Consider the following 13012-nt stretch of genomic DNA (forward strand, 5'->3'; position numbering starts at 1 on the left):
AAGCGGTGGAGGAAGGGAGGGCTTTGCTCTGCTCCGGCTGAGCCAGCTCAGCCCAGGGAGGGTGGGAGGGCAGCACGGCTGCTGGGGACCAGTATGGAGCTGGGCAGGGGATGTCCAGCCCAGGCACCGGCTGATGGGTTCTTACCCGGCCGCCTGCAAGGCTGGGAATGAAGCCCTGGTCTCCTGCCGCTAGCATGGACTGGGGGACTCTGGGGCCAGCATCATGATCTGGAAATGTTGGTGCGGGGGTCAGCTCAGGGGTATGTAATGAAGGGGCTAGGGAAGGCACGGAGCGATGGGGCTGGAGGCAGCGAGGACAGGCACAGCTGGGGAAATGGGTGAAGAAAAACCACTGCTCAGGGCTTCAACCCCTCCAGCAAAGTCTTGTTATCACGTACAGCAGGCTGCAAACCAGGCACATGTCCCCTTCTACCACCTCTGCTACCTGGGCAGGGCTGTGCCCTTTCCAACAGCCTCAGCAAAACCTGGCACAGGTTGGCTATCGGTGCCCTGAAGATGGAAAGCGGTGAATTTATACAGTTTTCCAGCGTGATCCAATATAATGATTTACCTTGGGTGTGGATAGGTGTGGATGCACCGTTAGCCCATCCATGCGGATGCAGCAGATCAGGGGAGAATGGTCTCTTGCACATGGAGGTCTGCAGAACGAAAGGATTTCATCTCTCTCTGCAAAAGGCACTGATAAATCAGAGAGCTTGAGGATCAATACAAAGGAGCAGGAACGTCGGGGAGGGATGCACGAGAGTGGAGAGTGATGCTTAAAGGGGGAGAGGAGAATCTGCAGCTTGTTGGAGTCAGGAAAATGTCAGGTGCTGTTTTGCTTCAGGTTTTAACGCTGAAGGTGTCCCCGTAAAGGGAGAGGTGGGGGCTGTGGTGAGGCCCCCGATCATCTCCAAAGAGGGAGATGGGCTTGGGGTTCCCGCTTAGATTTTACCTCCTGAAAATTCCCATTGCAGCTGCAAGGAGTGAATTGAAAAAGAGGAAGGTTCTGGGATGGTCCCCGTGCCTGCAAAATAGGGGATGTGGCCAGCACCTTTCCCTGTTCCCCTTGGGGAGTGGGAAGGGAGGAGAAAGGCAGCGCTCCGAAAAACGTCCGTGATTTTTGCGGGAGGGTGATTTAAATCAACTGGGCTGGTTTCAGAAGTTTCCACCTCTTTTCTCATTGTCACGACAGCAGGAGGGAGAGACCGGAGGCCCGAGTGCATGGTGAGGACAGCGATGGAGGAGCTGAAGGGGATGTGCAGAAATTCAAGCCAGCCCCAAAAGCTGCTGGGATTATTTCCCCCCTCTTGACCTTCCTCTCTCCAAATGTGCAGCGGACACCATCCCTGCCTGAGCAAAGGGCTCCTGCTGTAGGGGAAGAGCTGGAAGAAGCGAGTGGAAAGGAGAGCTCACATGTTGTCCCAAAAGTGCAGAAATTCAAGCCCAGCCATATCAGCCAGCGAAGGGCAGGAGAATCCTCCCCCGGATAGTTTTGTCCGGAGCTGGGGCGAGCCAAGCGCCAAGGACAAGCAGGGAGAAGTGAAGCAAAACAGGGAAACTCAGGAGCCTGCGATCTCTGTCCAAGGGTAACACGACAGCCGGGGGGACTTCTTTGCTCGGTTCCCTTTTCTCTCCTCTTGGTTTTTGCAGCAGCCCGGGAGCTGACGGGAGGAGAGCCCCGAGCCGTGGCCAGCGGAGCCGGCTCGGTCCGTCACAGCGTGCATGGTCTGGGCGGTGAACACGGTGACTGGCTAGTGGCTTTGCTATCAAAGTGTCTTCAGGCTGGGAGGAAGCGGTGGTGCCTGACCGTGTGCTGCGGGCCACATCCTGCCATCCCCACCGAGGCCAAATCCCACCGCCCCCGAAAGCCAAGGAGACGCGGGGCCGGTGTTACTGCCCGCCGGATGCTGGTGGATCGATTGCTTTCTGATTCAGTCCAATAATCAAGAGACGCTAATTGCCCAGTAATTCCCCTCCCTGCCTAATGGGCTGTCTTGCATCTGTGGCTCCTCAGCCCCGCTCCACCCAACCGCCTCACCGGAATGCGGCGGAGAGGAGCATCCCGTCCCTCTGTTGCGCTCCCATCCAGCTGACCAAGACCCCCGTGAGTCACAGTGGCCTCCCCACCTGGTCCTGACCTCCTGCTGACGTTCCCCATCCCAAACCCGTCACCCCAGTGCTATCGTAGGTCTTTTTCCCGCTGCTGTTTTCCGCAGACCCCTTATCAGCGCGTTTGTGGACCACGGTTTACACCCGCAAGGGCCATCAGCTGTACCCATGCCTTGTGGCTCCCCTTATTTGACGTATAATCTTCTAATTAATAATCAGCCTTTTCAAAGCGGAGCGCAAACATTAATTAATTCCCCGTGAGGTAGGTAATTAACAGCGATGACTCCCATTTTACTGCAAGGGAAGCTGCAATACAGAGATCTTCCACGATTCACCCGAGGTGGCAGGGAAACGACCGTGGAGGGGATGGCATGGTCCCAAGGTGGCCTGGCAGGGCAGGTCCATCACCACGGCCACCTCTGCCCTGAGGGATGAGGCACGGTCCTGGGGTGGCCCAGCAGAGCCCACGGGGCTCCTGGCTCTCCTCTCCACAGCATCCCCCCCGCAGCACCCATCTGGGAGCAGCCACGGTGCTGGGCTTTGGGGCACCTTCACCCAGCTCCTGGACAAGGTGCTCCTGGGGAAGGGGATGCTCTCCCATGGAAAAGGGCTGCTCCTCATGTTCCCATCCATGCCCGGTGTCCCAGCTCTTCCCATTCCCCTCCACCCCCCTCCCCCAGGTAGTTGCAAATCTCCATCCCAGCAGGCTTTTGCAGGTTTCTCCTTGCTGTTCTCCTCCTTTGTTTGTCCCGCAGCAGGGAGCAATGCTGGGGGGGGGGGGAGAAATCACGCCTGGGTCCTCCCCTCAGCCAGACCCCACACTGGGGAGGGCAGCTGGTGGTTTGGAGAGGGACCCCCATCCTCCAGGCCCCATCCTCATCCTCACTGTGGTCTCTGTGGCTCCCCAGTGACAAAGAGCTTACTGGTGTGGGCTGCAAGACCCTGATGGCAGAGCTGGCTTCCCCCACCGTGATGCCAGGCGAGGGGTGTCCCATGGAGGACAGGCATTTTTAGCATTTTTTTTTTTCTTCCAGGGGATTTTTTTTTTTTTTTTTTTCCCCTGTCATTGCTGTTTTCAAACCGCAGAGATTAGACATTCAAGGTCCCCACACCGAAGTCTGCGTGCTTCCAACCGGCAACAGATTGCGAGTGGCTGCTGCTACTTTACTTACAGGGCTGCTTAATTAACTTGATTAATCAGCCCGCGTTCGTACAACGCTCTGGAGACGCAAAGCCCTCTTGTCGCTGCTGCCTGCCGCTCCGCGGATGCTGCCCTCGCCTTTATTTCTAACCAATATTTGATCGTAACAGCCAAAGAGGGAATTGCAGAAAGGCAGCCCGGGCAGGAGCAGCCACGTCTCCCGCTCCGGCAAGCTTTAGATCAAAGAGGACAGAAACAAAATATTGCCCAAATCTGACCAAATCGCTGCTCCGGCGGTCACCCCCCGCACCAACCCCGGGGCAGGATGGGGAGCAGGAACCGGGACCCCTCGTTCGACTCGGCATCCGAGCGGGAGCCGGTGGAACGATTCCTTCTCCCAGGTATCGCCGCCGCCGTAGGGACACGGCCTTTAACGGTGCCCGGAGGCGGCCACGATGTTCCCCGGGTGGGTTCAAGGGCCGACGGCCTGGCAGGAGCCGCGTCGTGTCACCGCTGCCTGCTGACATCAGCACCGAACTTGGCCCCGCATCCCACTCCAAGCTGGGACACGCTGGGGGGGGGTTACTGGTGTTTGCCCCGACCGGCCCTCCCCGTGGCCTGGGTGATGGGCAGCACTGTAGGCAGGAGCAGGCAGGAGCCAAACCCCCCCAAAACCCCTGGGGGGGGGGGGCAGCGGGGTCCTGCAGCACCTTGCCCCCACTGTTACTCCCTTCCCCTCCTGGGGGGGGGGCTGCAGCTGCCCACCCGGCTCCCAAACAGCCCCGGGGCGAACGGGCCGCCCCCCCCTCCTCCTCCTCCTCCTCCAGCAACGGGGCTTTGTGTGAGGCTTGCGGTGGTTCCCCTCCCGGGGGGGGGGGGGGGGCTGCCGGACCACCGCGACCCCCGGAGGAAGGGGTGGGGGGGCCGAGCACAGCGGCAACAGGCCCCTACCCCAGCAAAGCAGAGTGAAACTAAGGGGGATTGCACCCACAACACCCGCACCCCATCCCTCCCCGAATTTGCTTTGCCCCCCCCCCCCCCCCAATTTTTTTTTTTTTTTTTTTTTTTTTTTTTTTGCAGGCCGGGCGGGGGGCGCTGCCGCGCGCGCCGCGCCGGGCCGGGCGGGGCGGTGCGCGCCGCGCCGGGGAGGCGGGGCCGGCACGAGGCGGGGAGGCGCGGCGGCGCCCAATCAGAGGCGCGCTCTCCGAAAGTTTCCTTTTATGGCGAGGCGGCGGCGGCGGCGGCCCGATAAAAACAGAGCCGGGCAACGGGCGGGAGCCGCTGCGAGCTCTGCCTGCCTCCCGCGCGCGCGCGCCCCGTTCCCGCCACCGCCGCCGCTCTCGCTCCGACCGCGCAACTCCCCGAAGGTGAGCGGGACCGGGGGAGGGAAAGGGGAGCGCGGGGGGGGGGGGGGGGGTGTCTCCTCTCCGAGCTCCACCGCTAAATCGTTGTTATTATCAATATTAGTTTAATTAAGCTTGTTGGAAGATGGCGTGCTCGCTCCCGGCGCTCCCTTTGTTTGCTGGGGGGGGTGGTGGTGGTGGGGAGCCCGGTCCGCTGTAAATATTTTAAGGGATGTAGAAGGAGATGGCGCTTTAATAATAGTTTGGGGGTGCTGCTTGCGTGGGAAGGGGGGTCGCGCCCCCCTCCACCCTCCCCCCAGCTATCCGTGGGGTTAATCCGCCTCGGTAAGAGGATTGCTGGCGGCCGTGCACGGGGTTGGGGGGAGCGGGCGGTTCGGCTATTGTGTCCTGGGGAGCGGCGCTGGGGGGGGGGTGTGTGTGTGTGAATGGGGCTCGGGGCTTTGTCTGCTCCGCGCTGCACCCCCGCCCCCAACCGTCGGTGGGGGGGGGCTTGGGGGGGTCCGCGGTCGGGCCTGGGGGCGTTGTCCCCCGTTGGGGAGGGGCGCAGCCCCCCCCCCCAGACACATGCAAAGAGCCCCGGTGGCTTTTTCTTGCAGGGGAAGGGGGGGCGGCACCCCCTCCCGAGGGCGAGGTTGTTGCATCGGAACAAAAGCTGCACGCAAAGCGGGGGGGGGGGGGGGGGGAGAGAGAAGGGGAAAAGCCCCCCTGTGCCCGCGTAGAGGCAGTGCCCTTGTGCAGGCAGGCTGCCCGCTTCCCGGGCTGCCCCGTGCGGGGCTGGCACATGTGCCGGCAGCTGCCGCCGTCCACCCCCTTCCCCGTCCGTTCCCCCCCCCCCCCGCCATACCAGCGGATTAAATCGGAGGTGGCGGAGCCGAGCTCGCCCTCCTCGGGGCAGGTGGCAATTGCATAAGACCCTGGCTTTAATCCCACCCGTGCTGCCGCCGGTCGGTGGGGCAGAGAGCCCCTTTCACCTTTGGCTAGCGGATGGGGCGAGGTGGCTACTGCTCCCCCCACCACCACCCCCCCGAGGCTGCAGGAGCCCCTTCGCACCAGGGCGAGCACCGGGCACGACCCACGGGTGCTGCGTGGAAGCGCGGAGCCCGGGCGAGGCGTCAAGCCCCGCTGGCTGGGCACACGGCGGGGCGCTGGGGCGTGGCAGCCACGCCCTGCCGGGGGGGGGGGAAGAGGGATGTGGCCACCGGCATACCCCCCCCCCCCCCCAAAAAAAAACTGGTGGCGGGCGAGGCCGGCGAGGCGTGGCGCTCTCCATCCATTGCCTTTTATGGTAATAATGCGAGAGGGCGCAGGGACTTCCTTTGTCCCAAATCCGTGCAGCGCCGAAATCTGGTCAGGCGTCGCACCCTCTAGCGGGCGCCGGGCGAAGCGGTGCCTCGCCGGCAGGAAGGAAATGGGTGGGGGGAAGAAGGTCCAGGGCGGCATCGCCTTCCCTTCCCCGCCCGCGGTGACTGGTGGGTGACCCAGTGACGCTCACGTCTCTTCTTCTTCTTCTTCCGCAGCCAGCCATGGATGATGATATTGCCGCGCTCGTTGTTGACAATGGTTCCGGTATGTGCAAGGCCGGTTTCGCTGGGGACGATGCCCCCCGTGCTGTCTTCCCATCCATCGTGGGTCGCCCCAGACATCAGGTAGGTGGCTGGGGTGCCCGTTAATGGGACAAAGGAGAGGAGTTCTCGGTGGAAGCGGTTCCCCTAGAGGGCATTGAGCTTCACGAAGCCCTTTTATTTGGCTTTATAACACGAGAGGCTTCTGCGCTGCAGCACAACTGGTGGGGAGTACGGCTTCCTGCAGAGCTTTTGTGCGGCGCGTGCTGGAGCGGTTGGCCGAATGCCTTTCCTGATAGGGTGGGGGCAGTAATTGGAGACCCGGTTTTGGGAAAAGCGGGTTATCCATCCCGTGGGGCTTGCCCTTCAGCTGTACTTACTGCTTATTCTTTGTTGTGCAGGGTGTGATGGTTGGTATGGGCCAGAAAGACAGCTATGTTGGTGACGAAGCCCAGAGCAAAAGAGGTATCCTGACCCTGAAGTACCCCATTGAACACGGTATTGTCACCAACTGGGATGACATGGAGAAGATCTGGCACCACACTTTCTACAACGAGCTGAGAGTCGCCCCTGAGGAGCACCCTGTGCTGCTCACAGAGGCTCCCCTGAACCCCAAAGCCAACAGAGAGAAGATGACACAGGTGTGTAAAGCTCTGGAGCTTGGAGCTACAGCGGATGTTGCTGCAGGCCAGCTCTCCTCTTCCATGTTGTCCTCTCTCCTCCTTCACCACTATTCTCCCTTTTTGCCATCTTTACAGGGTTTTCCTTTCCTGACCTGAGTCTCCTCTTTGCTGGACCTTGACAGGTTTTGTTTGCTCTTCTAAGCTGGCTTTCTCTGAGACTGAACTAGCAACTTGTCTAACTGCTGTTTCTGACTAGACACACTAATCCATTTACCAGCCTTGAGTGACTGTACTGTAGTTTACTTGGCATTTGTTTCGTTCCTTGCTGTGACATGCGGATGGGTCTGTTGTGGTGGTGTCCCTGCTCAGGCTCTGAGCTGGCAGGTGTGGGTGGAGACCAGGCAAGTTGAGCATGGACTTCGAGGGGGAGTGGAGAGAGAAGTCTTATCTAGGGACAAAAGTAAAACCGCTTGCATGGACTTGGTGTAGACCTGTAGCGAGAACCCTGTTTTTTGCCATTGACTCAACCCCTTCTTTTCTCTCCCTAGATCATGTTCGAGACCTTCAACACCCCAGCCATGTATGTAGCCATCCAGGCTGTGTTGTCCCTGTATGCCTCTGGTCGTACCACTGGTATTGTGATGGACTCTGGTGATGGTGTTACCCACACTGTGCCCATCTACGAAGGTTATGCCCTTCCCCATGCCATTCTCCGTCTGGATCTGGCTGGCCGTGACCTGACGGACTACCTCATGAAGATCCTGACAGAGAGAGGCTACAGCTTCACCACCACAGCCGAGAGAGAAATTGTGCGTGACATCAAGGAGAAGCTGTGCTATGTCGCGCTGGATTTTGAGCAGGAGATGGCCACAGCTGCCTCTAGCTCTTCCCTGGAGAAGAGCTATGAACTCCCTGATGGCCAGGTCATCACCATTGGCAATGAGAGGTTCAGGTGCCCTGAGGCTCTCTTCCAGCCATCTTTCTTGGGTAAGTCCAACTCCTCTAGGATACCCTGTGCCCTCAATGTTCCTTTCTGTAAAGGGTGGCCTGGAGACCATGGCAGCCAGTTACTGTATTATTGCTGGTCCATAGCAAGGTCTGTGCTGTCCCACCAGTTAGTCTCGCTTTCCACACAACCTGAAGCTGTTTGTTTGAGGGACTTGGGACAATAGAACAGGAGGTTGAGCCTGTCAGAGCTGTGGCTATGTAGTGCCTTCCCACTGAAGGGGCTGCTGGTTTCTCGGTTGCCCATAGTAGCTCCTCAGGCCTCCTTTGCTGTGTCTGAGCCCTTGCTGACTGGAGACTTGCTTCTTCCTCACAGGTATGGAGTCCTGTGGTATCCACGAAACTACCTTCAATTCCATCATGAAGTGCGATGTGGATATCCGTAAGGACCTGTATGCCAACACAGTGCTGTCTGGTGGTACCACAATGTACCCTGGCATTGCTGACAGGATGCAGAAGGAGATCACAGCCCTGGCACCCAGCACAATGAAAATCAAGGTAGGATGGAGTCAGGGTAACCCCTTGGCACCCCTGTTAATGCTGAAATGCAGAGTGGGTGGAGGGGGGTAAGCTAAATTCCTGCTAAAAAAGATAGAAGCCATGCTTCTGTGTCTGGTGCGGCCTTAATGGCCTTGCTCTGGACAAGATGGCATCTACCCAACCACAGGAATAATGGGATTAGTGTAAATACTGGCTGCAAAGGTGGGAGGAGGGAGGTGGATGTGTGAGGTGTCTTTAAGCCTGTTTGGACTTCAGGGTATCTTGGCCAAGGCTAGATAAGGGAATTAGGCAGCTCTGTCTTGCGGGGCCATGCGTGGGCAGTGAGTGTAGTACGACACTGGGCATCTGACCGATTCCTCCTCTTCCCTGCAGATCATTGCCCCACCTGAGCGCAAGTACTCTGTCTGGATCGGAGGCTCCATCCTGGCCTCCCTGTCCACCTTCCAGCAGATGTGGATCAGCAAGCAGGAGTATGATGAATCCGGACCCTCCATTGTCCACCGCAAATGCTTCTAAACCGGACTGTTACCAACACCCACACCCTTGTGATGAAATGAAACCCATAAATGCGCATAAAACAAGATGAGATTGGCATGGCTTTATTTGTTTTTTTTTTGGCGCTTGACTCAGGATTAAAAAACTGGAATGGTGAAGGTGTCAGCAGCAGTCTTAAAATGAAACATGTTGGAGCGAACGCCCCCAAAGTTCTACAATGCATCTGAGGACTTTGATTGTACATTTGTTTCTTTTTTTAATAGTCATTCCAAATATTGTTATAATGCATTGTTACAGGAAGTTACTCGCCTCTGTGAAGGCAGCAGCTGAGCTCGGAGGGAGCCCATGCCAGTTACTGGTGTTAGGTTATAATTGCTTGTCTGTAAATTATGTAACCCAACAAGTGTCTTTTTGTATCTTTCCGCCTTAAAAACAAAACACACTTGATCCTTTTTCTCTTCGATTTGTCAAGCAAGCAGGCTGTGTTCCCCAGTGATAGATGTGAATGAAGGCTTTACAGTCCCCCGCAGGGTCTAGGAGAAGTGGTGCCAGTATGTGGGGGAGGGAGGGGCTACCTGTACACTGACTTAAGACCAGTTCAAATAAAAGTGCACACCATAGAGGCTTGACTGGTGTTGATTGTTCATTTTCTTTCTTCTGTGCCACTTCTTGACAGTTACTACATGCTCTGATCTAGCCTTGCCAGGCTGCACAGGTCAGCTATCTGACTGGGGGTGGATGCTAGTACTGCGGGCGGTCTAGTGTGCGAGCCAGATGGCTCATGGCGATACAGCGGGGAAGAACTGAGCCTGCCAAACCTGCACAGGTCTCCACGGCTGCCCTGGCTGGAGCTCTCCAGATACTGCTGGTGTGTTCCACAGGGAGCTGCTGGAGGAGCTGGGCTTAGTGGGGATCCAACTGCACCCTCTGAAATGCTGACTTGTGTGTGTCTCCTTAGCAGGGCAGTATGACTAGCTTTGGCTTGAAAGCAAGTGGGGGGGGGGGGGTCGTGGTGGTGCCATAAAAATCGTGCAAAGCAGCTGGCTTTTCCCTTAGCCAAGGCTCCTTTGGCTAGTCTGCAGACCCTGCAATGGGGCAGTGTCCCCTCTTCTCCCTGCACCAGGTAGCTGAGCTTTTTTTTTTGTCCTCCTAGTTTTCCCTGGGAGGGAGTCCCGTGTTCAGGCTGGGAGACTCATGCTCTCTGGCAGGCTCCTTGCTGGGTGGAGCAGCTTTCAGGTGAAAGCAAGAGAAAGTATCTTGTGAAGTGGAAAAAACTGACTTCAGAGGGCAGAGCCACTGGGCTGTTACACATGACTGGGCAGGGCTGGGGCTGGGAAAAGGGCATGGGGAGGGAGGAAGCTCTTGCATGGTGAGTGACCCTTAGAGCTCCAGGACTTGCTGTGGGCAGTGCAGATACCTGCCTCTAGCCCAGCCTCTGCCAGCAGGCAGGTTTGCACGGCTTCTTGGCTCTGTCCCGATCCTCTGGGCTTTTGAACCTTCAGTGAAGCTTCAGCCTTGTTTGATGGATCAAATTCTCCAGTTTCATGAAAAGGAGCAGCCACGGTGGGGACCCTCACAAAGCTCTGCAGGGAGCTGAGACCCTGTTGGGCACAGCAAAGCCTGCAAGTCAGGAGCTGGAGCCACTGCTGTGGAAGGAAGGAAACAGAGAGGACCAAGGCTGCCAGGTCTGGGACCAGGGAGAGCAAAGCCAGGTGACACTTGTGCGTTGCCAAGGGCAGACCAGACCTTGGAGCCTTGCTCACAGGCGTGCTGGCTTCCCAAGGCTCCTCCAACCTGCCTGTCTTTGAAGAGCTAATGGCTGTGATTGTGTCACGCTCACAGCAGATGAAAGGCAGGGAACAGGCTCCATTGGCTCTTTAATCCTCTGCCTGGCCTGATCCTGCTCCGGCATCATGCTGTGTTCAGGGCGGACCTGCTGGTTTCTGCCCTTCATCATCTCCCCAGCCTCCCTCCTGGCTGCCCCGGGTGCAGTAGGAGCCTGGCAGGGCTGTAGGTGCAGACACTGGGCTGTGAGCAGACGAGTTACTGGAAGCACCAGTTTGCAACAGGGGAGGTGAAACAGGTTGGAGCAAGGCCCAAACTGGGCTTATAACCTGAGGTCTTGGGGAAATGGGGTGAGGAGGCAGCAATGGCAGCTCCTGGGGAGGGAGCTGGTGGGAGCAGGGCAGGAAAAAGGCCAGGAGGCAAGAAAAGATGATGACAATAGGGAAATGGGGTGCCTTTCTTCAGCCCTCCCTGAAATGGTCACTGATTGCTGTGGAAAAATGTGTTGAGACGCAAAGAACAGAAGAGATGATGGTGGCGGTGAGGGAAAAACCACAGAGCAGCAAAACGCCAGGGGCCGAGAGCAGCTCAGGCAGGCAGAGGTGTGGGCACAGGGAGAGGGCGAGCCATGCGCTGGTGCAGAGCCGCTGGGCGCAGGGGAGCCGGGCTCATTTTCATGCTCCAGAGCACAGCAGGCGAGGCTTTCTGTTAGTTAACACTTTGCAGGGTGTTTTCTCTCCTTTCTTGCTATGTCACTTGCTGTTTCAGGCAACCAGCCCCCCAGTAAAATGAGGCTGAGCCTTTCACAGCCCTTCCTGATGCCTCTCCGGCGGGAGGCTGCAGCGTGCATGGCTACTCTGCAGGCTGCTCCAGCAAGGCTCAGTTTATTCCTCCTCTGGGCCATTACATGCTGGAGAAAAGAATGTGGTGTCGGGCAGGGAAGCCTGTGAGCATTACTCACTGCTCCCGACTCCGACAAACAGGGGGGAGCCCAGGGTGGTTTCCTCTCAGGAACGCCAGGCGCTGGAAGAGGGGGGATTTTTTTTTTTAACTGCAGTTTCTCCATCATTGTGTTTCGCAGGGCTTGGTTCACCCCTCGTTGTTTCACAGAGGTGGGGAAATGCCGAGGGGCCTGTCACAGGAAGGGCGGTAGAGGAGTTGGTTTAGCCATGTCCTGGTGCTTGAAGCCACCAGCCATGGGCAAGAGTCAAAGGAGAAGATGTGTAGGGAATAATCAGTCCCCTGGCTACCTCCTCCTCCTCTCCAGCACACAAATAGCTGGGGTTGTGGGGGGACCAGGAGGTTTAAAACAGCCATCCATGGGCCAGGCTGAGTGCATCCCAGTCTGGCTCAGCGGTGGTGATGTACTGGGATTTCTCAGGCCGCAGAGACGGCGGGACTCAGCTGTAGATCCTTGCAAGCCACCCAGCCCTTTCTCGCCTCCCTTTAGCTGCCCGCGGGGAGCTGGCTCAGCTCAAGGGAGCTGAGCAAACACATTTTACGCCCTTTCTTTCCCCAGAGCTCCCAACTTTCGCTCCTGCTGGAGACAGTCACTGGCACTTCACCTGCAATTAGCTGGTGACCTGGAAAGTCACCTCGCTGAGCTGCTTATGGAATCAAGCCACCGCCAGGAATTAGTGCTGTCCTTGGCAAAGGAGACAGTTGCAGCTCTCGGGATTTAGCCCTGAAGGGCCTCATTGTCTCTTAGCTGTGTCAGGGAGTGTTGACTAGAAATGGTCCCTGGCTGGGGGGGTCCCATTCTCTCGTTAGCGAGCGTGTGCTGCTTCAGGAGACGAGCCAGCTGGCTGCATGCAAAAGTCCCAGGAAATCCCAGAGCATTCAAACAAAACTGGCCTCCTCACAGAAGTCCCCTCCGAGGGAGCAAAGCATCAGCTTCAGAAAATGGGCTTTCTGAGGTATCGGTTCAGGGATGGGACTGTGGGTATCGGCTGTGCTTGGGGCAGGAGGAGTCCTGGTCTTTGAAGCTGGTCTTTGCAGAGGGATTGCTGACCTGGAGTCTGCCCTGACTTGTATTATACCCATCTGTAAGCTACTTTAGGAGGCCTTACAGTATTAAACTGCATCAAGTATTGAAAATCACTTACAACAGTGGAGCTAGCAGTTCACCCAAGCATACCAAGAGCTCTGGCCACTGTAGTCCGGCTGGACTTTAGTCATGCTGACAAAAAGATGAGATGTCCAGACCATATCAGTCTTAAGAAGAATCAGAGGAGAGAAATGACCCAAGACTTTCCAGAGGGAAAACTATAAAATCCCCAGGCCAGTCTGGCCTTAAAGAGTTAAGAGATTTTTGTCTTATACAGGACAAAATATCTTGATGCTAGCATTAATTTGTTTGTTTGCCCTCCTGGACTGGGACAGCATGGTATGTGCCTGCCTTCTTTGGGCTAAGAAAACTGTGTA

At 57.3% G+C, this 13012-nt stretch overlaps 1 protein-coding gene across 2 annotated transcripts; it reads left to right on the forward strand.

Moving 5' to 3' along the window:
• The first annotated feature begins 4482 nt into the window (after positions 1 to 4482).
• ACTB (actin beta) lies at positions 4483 to 9423 on the forward strand. Of its 2 annotated transcripts, none has more exons than XM_030002481.2 (6): positions 4483 to 4620; positions 6135 to 6263; positions 6581 to 6820; positions 7351 to 7789; positions 8124 to 8305; positions 8681 to 9423. In XM_030002481.2, exons 2-6 carry the CDS (start codon positions 6141 to 6143, stop codon positions 8822 to 8824), a joined length of 1128 nt encoding a protein of 375 aa, XP_029858341.1. In that variant the 5' UTR covers positions 4483 to 4620; positions 6135 to 6140; the 3' UTR covers positions 8825 to 9423. The 2 variants fall into 2 exon arrangements, with proteins under 2 accessions (XP_029858341.1, XP_040976213.1); XM_041120279.1 differs by having other exon boundaries at positions 4516 to 4620; positions 6139 to 6263.
• Positions 9424 to 13012: the final 3589 nt, after the last annotated feature.

This window comes from Aquila chrysaetos, chromosome 25, assembly GCF_900496995.4.
Source record: "Aquila chrysaetos chrysaetos chromosome 25, bAquChr1.4, whole genome shotgun sequence".
Classification (NCBI taxonomy): domain Eukaryota; kingdom Metazoa; phylum Chordata; class Aves; order Accipitriformes; family Accipitridae; genus Aquila; species Aquila chrysaetos.